Source organism: Camellia sinensis, chromosome 7 (genome assembly GCF_055761805.1).
Source record: "Camellia sinensis isolate YWXY chromosome 7, ASM5576180v1, whole genome shotgun sequence".
In the NCBI taxonomy this organism is placed as follows: Eukaryota; Viridiplantae; Streptophyta; class Magnoliopsida; order Ericales; family Theaceae; genus Camellia; species Camellia sinensis.
Genome location: NC_138967.1, coordinates 197,865,925 through 197,876,527, shown reverse-complemented (window position 1 = coordinate 197,876,527; position 10,603 = coordinate 197,865,925). Strand labels below are relative to the sequence as shown.

At 32.0% G+C, this 10,603-nt stretch overlaps 1 protein-coding gene and 1 long non-coding RNA gene across 3 annotated transcripts; one reads left to right on the top strand and one right to left on the bottom strand.

Annotated features, from left to right (window-relative positions):
• Positions 1–350: 350 nt before the first annotated feature.
• Positions 351–10,204, bottom strand: LOC114309587 (V-type proton ATPase subunit D). 2 transcript variants are annotated; one of them, XM_028255361.2, is made up of 2 exons: positions 7,590–10,204; positions 351–1,332 (listed from the first exon to the last, which is right to left on the bottom strand). In XM_028255361.2, the coding sequence occupies exon 2, from the start codon at positions 1,311–1,313 to the stop codon at positions 528–530; it is 786 nt and encodes a 261-aa protein (XP_028111162.1). In that variant the 5' UTR covers positions 1,314–1,332; positions 7,590–10,204; the 3' UTR covers positions 351–527. The 2 variants fall into 2 exon arrangements, with proteins under 2 accessions (XP_028111162.1, XP_028111164.1); XM_028255363.2 differs by lacking the exon at positions 7,590–10,204 and adding an exon at positions 3,350–6,021.
• LOC145796477 (uncharacterized) lies at positions 5,660–7,800 on the top strand. Its single transcript, XR_014336945.1, has 2 exons — positions 5,660–7,347; positions 7,422–7,800. It is a non-coding gene; the product is annotated as an uncharacterized LOC145796477 (long non-coding RNA).
• Positions 10,205–10,603: the final 399 nt, after the last annotated feature.

The following is a 10,603-nucleotide window of genomic DNA, read 5'->3' as shown; positions in this document are numbered from 1 at the left end:
TCGTGCTTGCGTGTCAAGTCCTAGAGACTTAATTGCAAGTAATGCAACACCTCGTGCCTTCTTGCCACATGTCAAGTCCTAGAGACTAGTTGCAGGTAATGCGACACCTAGTGCATTGCAGGATGACAAGTGTCATCCATACAAGAGATTAGGTAATAATAAAGCGGAAACTCCATTGCCATGAAAAATGGCCAAGTCCATGAATACGTTTCTATCTGCTTAAGTTCACCAATTTCCACCAATGCATATTAATTATGCATTACAATATCAGATATCATAAACAAAATAACTTGTAATATAGTTAACAAAAAACAGACCCAAAATAAAATAAAAAATCTAAGAGCCGCACGAAGATAAGTTCAGTCATTAATTAATTCAATAAATAGTAAAATACATAAAACTTTTATTCCAGGAACAATATCTTCTCCATCTAACAAATCATAGGAATTCTTCAAACATTAAACAAGCACCATAGACAAAGCCACACACACTAACATAAAAATAAATAAACAAAACTAACCTCCACATCAAAAAATTATGTCCTCATCTTTCTGCATACCACCAGACAAGAAGTTGTGTGCTGAATTAACTGAAATCCCCCTCTGCAAAGAAACTTTCTCCGCAAACTGGTCCTCTGAAAACTGCTTAGCAGAAGCGAGCTGTCTCTCAATCTCTCTCTTCTTGTAACCTTGTATCTTCTTCAGCCTGAAGAAATCCTCTCTTTCAAGCTCATCAAGCTCACCCTTAATGTAAGTTATCGTGTTCTCTAGCCTCGGTTTCACAACATTTTCCAAAGCATTGACCCTACGATTTGTGGTCTTGATTGCCACATCAAGTGTCAAGAACGATGTCTGAAGAGATGCAAGCTCGACAAGAACCTCAATGGATTTCACATACGCAGCACGACAAGCTTGCACTTGTTGGCCACCTCTTGCCAATCCAGTTAGGTCATTCTTTGTCTCGCCTTCAGTGAAATACTCAAACTTTGGGAGCTTCACACCCGCAATATTCTCTTGGCGAGATCGAACTTTGATGGATGCGTTTTGGACATTCTCAAGGACAATGTGCTTGATGTTCTCGCCAGCAACATATTTGGCTTCTGTTAGGGCAAACGAGGACGTTTTCATGACCTCTCCCATCGATTCTTTTGTTGAGACTATCTTCTTGAGAATCTGACGGAACTGCACAGTCAAAGCATCACTCTTCTTTTTGAGAAGAGCATGGCCTCTTGTGGCACCGACAAGGCGAGCTTTCACAACGCCCAGCATTGTGACCGTTGGGACGACATTCAATCGCTGGCTTTGGCCGGACATCTTGTCAAAGATCGAAAAGCTGAAAAGATATAAGTAATGCATCAAGATCTATAGACAAAAAGATTATTTACAATATCAACAAAATTTTAATTACGAAGGAAAATTATACACAATCATCTCCTTTTTTTTTTCTTTTCTTTTTTAACATCGGAGGGCTGGGATAGGGGGGAGTCTTGCATGTGACAAGACTCAAACCCTTGACCTCTTAATCAGGTGCAAGGATTCTGGCGAATTGAGCTAGCCCCAGTTCGTTATCAACCACCACAACATGAAGAAAACCAATTCTCTAATCATTTATCTTCTCCAATATTCTTTAAGGATAGTAACACCCTCTATTATCAGAATCTTACGATTTGCGATTCAATTCGTAATTTTTACAAAATCAATACAAATCTATGGATGAATCTATTTTGGAAGTAAATTTTTAGTGAATCGCACGATTCACGATTTAATTCACTTTTTACGATTCATGCAATTTTTAAAATTATTATGTCCGACATATTTTCGACTCTTTTTTTCTCCATCTTTTTAGTGAAAATGACATAATACAACTAGTAGTAGCGTTTAATACCAAAATAACCAACATGTATACCTGATTTGTTGTTAATTTAGTGATCATGGAGCTTTTAATAGGATCCAATTAGATTCAGTCAGACCAAACATATTTTTAACCTTTTTTTCTCATTTTTTTTTCCCTTGAAAAAATAATAAGATATCTTTTAAAGATGTTTAATCAGTTATACCTTTTAAAATGTTTTATGCTTTAAAATAAAACATTCTAAATAATTCTTTCTTATTATTTGCTCACTGTTACTTAGAAAAGTATGTAGGCTTATTGTCTAAATATCAATATCATTGTTAATTATTATTACTTTGAAAATTGATAATTTGTCTATTTGGTTATTATCTTTATTAAGAATGGTTGATAAGAAATATTTGAAAAAAAAAGAAAGAATGTAAGATGGTGATTTTACATAGGAACCTTTGATAACTTCTTACCTATTAAACTACGTGATCATCATTCAAAATAACATTTTCATAGATTTAAGTCTAAATATTTTATATTCATAAGATATATTTAACATCTAAATGTGTAGATATATGTTTTAAAGTAATTTAGAAAAAGTGATTGAATTTTTACGATTCACGATTCGATTCGCGATTCGGTACAAGGTCATTTCGATTCACGATATAAATCCCGATTTAACAACTATGGTAGCAACAATTGCACAAGATTGGGGAAAAATCTACAGACAATCAAAACCCTTGGATCTTCCACAAGATTTCACAATCTATATACTTTAATCTAACCAGAAAATGATGGGTGTTCTAAGAGAGTGGTTCTCGTAATACAGTTAAAAGTGATTGCTAACCTGTGTTTACCACTTTTCTTTCTTCTTCTTCTTCTTCTTCTTCTTCTTCTTCTTCTTCTTTTTTTTTTTTTTTTTTTTTTGGCAAGGATGCTTAACCAATTTTGCAGTAGTGCAATACAAATCAAAGGAATGGAAAAAAAAATCTAGAAGCAGAATCCAAAAGCCACATCAAATTACAATCTTCCCTCTTCCACTGGCTCAACAGGTCTCTTTTTTATCACTTTGTTAATAATTCCCCATGTGTAGTCTGGGCAGCGATAACATTAATATTAATATTAAATTTTCCATAACCTCTTTGTTTCTTCTTGGTTACTTCAATTACTCTTGCCAGACATTCCAATACAGTAAAAAGCCTCCCAATTTTGTTTGAGAATGAATTATCCTTTCACATTCAATGGTCTAAAGCAACGTAACACATTCTAATCTAAAAAAAGAAAGAAAGTCAAAGTGTATAATTTTCCAACAATAAAACCAACTAGCGAGAGCTTAGTTGCAGGAATCGTGCAACTAGGTGGCGATTCTCAGTAAGAATCGCGATTCCGCGATTCCTAGAAAGAAACGTGTAAGAATCGCGTTTTTGTGGAGAGAGAAACGCGATTCAATCCAAGATCGGATCGTAAAGGGCAGAGAGAGAGAGAGAGAGAGAGAGAGAGAAACCCTAACCTTCGACGTCGACATGAGAGTAGAAAGGGCTTCGATCATCTTCGTCACTCTCGCGATCGTCTTCGTAACTTTCTCGATCGTCTTCGTCTTCATCACTCTCTGTGCTTCTCTCTCTCTCTCTCTCTCTCTCTCTCTTCGTCTCCGCTTCTCTCCCTCTTCATCTCTGTTCGTTCTTCTCCTCACTCTCTCTCTTCATCTGGATCATATCATGTATAATAGATAATATATATAATTTAAGGGCCTCTTCTGATTATAATATATATATAATTTATCATATATTATATATGTAATAAAAAAATATTTAATTATTATTTCTTAAAATATCATATATAATAATAATTTTTGTAAATTATTATTTCTTAACTTTTTAACATATAATAAATAAAATAAATCATCCAATTATTTAAAAGAAATCTAATTAAACCATATATAATAAAAAAAATTATAAAATAAAATATCTAATTTTTCTTTTTATTTATTTTAACATAATTTATTATTCCTTATTTATTATAATTTTTTATTTATAATATATATCAATTAAAAATAAAAAAATAAATTAACAATAATACATTATTTAAAAAATATAATAAATAAATAAAATAATTAATGTATATTAAAATAAAAATATTTATAAAAAAACTTCTAATGTGCATTAAAATATATATATATATATATATTATCGCTTCCCGAGACGCTCCCAATCTAAGAAACTTCTATCGGCTCACGATTCCCCGCTCTCGCCCCCGCTTCCACTTCGTGCAACTAAGAGCGAGAGTGTATTACAGTAACATTTTGCCAACTAGCATTAACAACAAAACCAATCAAGATAACTAAATGGATTCTAAAATATCTCTAGCAACCACGTCAAAGCCACTAAATGGGCTTCAAAGCAACATGTGTATATTTTCCATAAGAACCAATCTAACACAATGACCCCTCGTCATAGTTTGTCTCATCAATGTCACTTTCTTTTTTCATCAATTTCCCTGGTTTTCTCAGAGAACCACCATGTTGACTTTTCCATTCAAGATAATCCTCAGGCCCACATTAAACTAGAAAAAAGGAATGAATACTTTACACGTCTCAAAAGAGAAACTACATAATTTTAGCATTTTGCTTCAAGACTCACCTCTAGACAATGTAGCCCCTAACACAATTAAATAGATCCTATTTTGATTTCATAGTTTTAGATATGGATTTCAAGATTGAATTTGCTAGCTTTGTCACAATAGATTTGAAATAACAAGGTACAAAGGGTTATTTGAAATCCTTCACACTAAGGGTTGTAGTTCTACAACAATCCAAATAAAAAAAATTCTCTTTCTCTCTTTAATTTATCTTTCTCTTAGTTTTCAATCCGCTTATTAAAATAGCTTAATCTCCTATAATTTAATAAAATTTCAACCTCAAAACTCTTAATTTGAAATCTATCACCCAAACATAAACTAGAAAATTGCAAAGCTTATGCCTCATCCACATCCACATCCACTATTTTCCTTGTTTAACTTTGCTAATTTGCTCCATTGATGTCTACAGACCTTTTTTTTTTTTTTTTTTTTTTTTTTTTTAAGGTTGCAAACTAATCATCAACACATAATGTTACCTGCTTTCTTATTGAAACAAAACTAATCAAAACGCACACAACCCAGTGATCTACATCGTATTGAAAAATAGAGCCCAAATACTGAGAGATCTCTTTCTCTTGATTTCTTTTCTTCCCTCAACATTCCTTTCAATACAAACGGACTTTGTCTCTGTACCGATCTTTCTTCTAAACACAAAATTGACGATTGAAGAAAAATAAAGAGCATGGCGAATCGAAGACAAGTTCCAGATTGAGAAGGATTCAAACCTAGTCAGTGGTTGCTGGAACGGAGGTGTCGCCGCCGGAGGAGGAGGAGGAGCTTTGTAAGAGAAGAAGAAGAAGAAGAAGAAGAAGAAGAAGAAGAAGAAGGAGATCACAGTTCAAAAGACACCATCAATTAGGGGTGTGCGCGGTGCGGGTCGGTGCGGATTAGAAGAAAAATAGAAAACAAACGGCGGGTGGCGGATTGATAAAAGTGTCATTAGAAATTGCCATTTTTCTTATCAAAAACCGACAGTTCGGTTGACAAATAATGGCGGTTTTAACTTGCTGGTTTGGGAGGATTGCGGTTTATAAAAAAAATAATTCAAATTATAGAACTTCAATCAATGAGAAAAGATCTAATTTATAAATTAACTAAAATAGTCAAAATTAAAATAGATAATGGACAAAAATGAACAAATAATTGATTTAATTATAGGAATAAAAATGAATTTGTATGATACAGCAAGTAGTTATATACTTATATATATAGAGAGAGAGAATGAATGAATGAATAATTAACAAGGCTATGGTTTTACAAATAATTTGATTCATTCATTCTCAGTTACTGTTAGACTCTAACAATTAACAAGGCTATGGTTTTTCATTCAATTGATTTAATTATAGGAATGAAACTGAATTTGTATGATACAATGAGTAGTTATATATATATATATATATATATATATAGAGAGAGAGAGAGAGAGAGAGAAACGAAAATATAATAAAATGTTAAAATCCGGAAGCTGTCTACAGAAAAGACCTTGAATGAATAGATATTAAACATGAAATCAAACAATCTAAGCCAATTGCATAGCAGATTGATTCTAAAAGCCTAATCACAGAAACCCCAAATAGTAACAGTAAGACTAAAACCTTACGATGATGGCTCAGATAGGCTCCGACGCATTGCTATCACAGAAACTTTCTCGATTCACAATCTTGAATGGCGGTGACAGCAAGGTTACGAAGAGGAACAATAATAGAGAGCAGCGGCGAATGGCGATGACGAATGAGATGGGGGGTGTGTTTGTTTTGGTTTGAGGAGATAAATTTTCAAAAAAAAAAAACTTGAGATTTAGAAAAAAAAAAAATTTGTTTGTTTGGTTATATATTTTGAAAATAATTTTAGAGTATGAGAGTTTGAGATGATTTTTTTTTTTTGTTGTAGTTGAGTAGATGTGTGTGAGAGAAAGAATAATTGAGAATACGGAATGAGAGGGAAAAAGTAATTAATTGATGTGTAAGAGATAGAAAGTGATTTAATTTATTTTTTTTTCAAAATCATTAAACCAAATAAAATTTATAAATTTTTTTTTCAAAATTTATTTCTTAAAAGCAAACCAAACAAGGCGGAGATGTTTGGATTCAATTAAGTTTAATTTGAGAAATTACTTTTTTTTTGTGTACATTTGGAAAATCTGACCAATTAAACGGATCCGGTCGATTTATTAGGCGGTTTGACATTTTCAAACCGTCACTCGTGCCGATCCGTCACTCCTAGAACTCCCACCAGCCCAATCCACCCATCAGAGTCGAAAAAATGCACGATTCGATGTGATTCCATGTGATTTTAACAATTTTAACGATAGTGGATGGCAATGGAAGGCAATGGGGTGGTTATTAATTCCCCATCCCCATTCCCCCATAATTATTTTTCCCCATTCCCCATCCTCCATGACTACCCTCCCCATCCCCTAATGAGTTTAGATTTTCCCCAACCCAACTTGATCTTCTTTTTTTTTTTTCTTAAATATACATTTAATTTAATTTTTTTGGCTTAACAACAAAATCAAATACACATCAGATAGGTAAATACTCCATATCATTTACAATTAAAGTAATATCTCGGGAGAAGCAAACAACTTGAATTAGAGGCCATCATCATATTCATCACAACCAAACAAGCAAGCCTGCCCATCATCAAACAACTCAATTATACAGTTCCTTTAACAGAGAAGCAAAAATTTTAAAAAGAAGCTAATCATCATCGTCTTCAAATCAAATCCATATAAGAAAAACAATCATTAATTAGAAAAAAAAAAATTATATTTCATATAAATATATACTATATAGATGTCTACAATTACATATATAGTAGCGTAACCAAATTCATTTTCAAATTTTGTTGTGTTCTGCTGTTTAATCTTAGGTTGATTTCTCTATCATACTGTTATAATTGCAGTACATAATTGAGTTGTATTGTGTTCTGCTGTTTAATCTTAGGTTGATTTCTCTATCATACTGTTATAATTGCAGTACATAATTGAGTTGTATACAAAATGTTATATGTATACTATAGAACATTTTGAACTGGTGAGCACTTCTGATACAACAGACAACGAGAGAACGAGAGAGAAAGAGAGAACGAGAGAACGAGATAGAGAAACTCACCACACCAGAGAACCACCGTGGTAACACCGATAGAGATCGCCGTCGCTAGATCGTTGCTTTCGCAAATCCGAAGGAGATCGTTGCCCTCGCTGACAAGAATGAACCCTTGAACAAATTCAATTCCTGGATTTGTTCTCCAAGAAAATTGGTGACGAAAGAAGAATCATGAAGGCATAGGCAATGATTCTTACAAAGAGATCGAGATCGTAGAGAGCGAAAAGGACTTGGTAGACAGAGAATCGAATGGTATATGTGAGAATGAGAATGAGAAGATTGAGATTGAGAATGAGAACCCTAAACACAGACATGGGCAAATGGGCGGGTGTCCATTCCCGACCCATATCCTATGGATATTTTAAAAAAACCATTTATTTAACCCAATGGGTAAAAAAAGTGAAAAAAATTCATATATTTGAATTAGATCTTCATGGTTATCTATAGGTAGGATCTCCATTGCCAACCGTTAATAATGGTTTTGGAGATGTAAATTTAGATCTCTCTCTACTAATAATGATCTCAAGTGCTAGTGTGCATGGTAACAGCATGGACCCTACTATAAAGGGCCCTATCATGCTCAAAATGAAGATGAAGGATTAATTAGATCAAACCCTTTAATTATTAGTTAGGCCTCGGTTGACATATGTTTGTTTTAGCTTAAAAGTTAAAAAATTATTAAAAAAATTAAAAAGTCTATAACTTATACTAAAAAGTCAAATATTCTTTTTTTTCTCTTTTTTTTTTTTACATATCTTTTCGTAAAAAATTAAAAAGTATTCTAAACAAAACATACTATTTTTTTTACCTCATATTTTAGTCAAAAAATTAAAAAATTACTAAAATAATATGATCCCAAATGAGACCTTAATACCATTCTATCCCCATCATTCATAAACACGTTCATTTTAACTCTTTTAATTTTAAAATTTTATTACACTGACCCTTTCTTGACTACCTTCGAAAGGGTGAGTAATGTTATACAAACAACAAATTCACATATAATTTTGGATAAATTACAAATATATTTCCTGAGACAAATATACTTCCTGAGGTTTGATTAAAATACAAATCGTACCCTGTGGTTCTGGAAATTACATTCCACCTCCTGAGGTTTCTAATTTCATAACAAATCGCTCATTTTATTAATAAATCATCAAGTTAATTAACAGTTTTTAATAATGTTATAAATATGTTTCAATTAATAATTTAAATAATTTTATTATTGTATAGGAGAATAATTATGAATTTCTTTTTTTTAGTTAATTCTGTTAAATAATTTTTTTTAATAAGGGGGTATTTGTACTTTTTCAAACTACATGGGGTAATCTGTACTTTAAACAAATCTCAGGGCATGCATTTGTAATTTATCCTATAATTTTTGTACATAATAATGTGGTTCATCGTGGACCTTTCGCTTCAAAACAAAACATTATTGAGATGAGTTTATTCAAAATAATGACATTGTTACATTATTCTTGTCAAAGATTTTTATATAATTTTTTTGTATGAATAGAATTTTTCATATGATTTCAAATAATTGAGGAAGTCAATATGTATGGATTCATCAATGAGATGGGTACAATCATATTCTTTAATAATTGAATGGTCTTGGTGTAATTTAACCCATAAATACATCACATTAATCTTTCCTAAAATTTGGAAGAAAAAAAAAACACTATTTGGCATAAATATATTGAATTTTTTAAAATTTTAATTATCATAACACGTAATAACCTTTTTATCAATAACTCGTCAGCGATTGAATGGAAAAAAATAATATTACCTCCTTTGTACTAAAATTTATATTTCACTTTTATTTATTCTCTTATCTACACATTATTTGCATTAGTTTCAATTGTCCTTGCTAAAAAAAATTGGTATAATTATACTAAACTCCTATAGTTATATTTTTTTAAATTTCAAAATGATCAGCATAATTTATCTAAAACTAGGTAAAAATTTTATTCTATCCATGTAATCCCAGAACTTTAACATTTGAAACAAATTGAAAAAGAAAAGTGCCTCGTAATTTCTTAATCGAATTGGAACAATTTTCTGAAAGTTTACTCCCTACATAAATCTCATAATACATTATTTAAAGGTAATAAATGATAAGTGAGCTTACAATATTAAAAATATTGTATCATTTTCTATTGGTTGTATTTAGATTAAAGATTTGAAGAGAAATTTGTAAAGATAAAAAAACGAATGGTAAAAGTTTCATGAGACAATAGGAACAACATATCCATATTGATGTACTTGTTACACGTAAAAATGTCTCCTTAGTGAAGATGTCAAAATATGGGTTAATCCCTGGATCCTCAACATTGGAAATTTCCAGAATTTAAACTGTCAGCCCTCCAAAGATTGCTCTTTCCAAGTATTTGCCGATGATTCATATCAATGGAAAGTGGAGTTGGTTAAAACTATTCTCTTCAAATGAATCTGAGCCATCATTATATCAATCTCTCTTCCTATGATATTATAGGGAAATACTACTAATCAATAGACGTGACCTTGGGGCAATAACTGGGTATCTGTGAGACACAGGACTGCATGTACCTAGAATTGAAATCGAAAATGCACATTCAAGCCAGCGATGCAAAAGCAGCCAAAATCTATAGATAAACAAGGGAGAAGAAAGTAAGCAGAAAAGTTGAAATGGAAATATGAAAAGCAGACATGCAAAACCAACACTCTTAGATGCTGCTTTGAAATCATACATATAGTTCAATTGCTGCAGACCACATTACTCTAGTGTTGGATCCTTCTAACAAGAGACAGAATGGGGAAGGAGGGGTTTGGTCTTTGCAGAAACAAACAATAATCCTATAGTCATAGAATCAACCATGAAAAATATAGCATAAGTGGAGCCTGACGTATTACGCATAGAGCCCACTTTCATTTTATGTGCTCACTTCCGTGATTGTTTTTAGGTCTATAGAATTATTGAGAAACAAAAAGATGATCGCCTTTTTCAAATGACCTAGAAATCATTCTTAGGTTTACATTGGAGA

What these genes read in the sequence shown, in the direction of transcription:
- LOC114309587 (XM_028255361.2), bottom strand. Translation starts at nt 1,313, where the DNA reads ATGTCCGGCCAAAGCCAGCGATTGAATGTCGTCCCAACGGTCACAATG.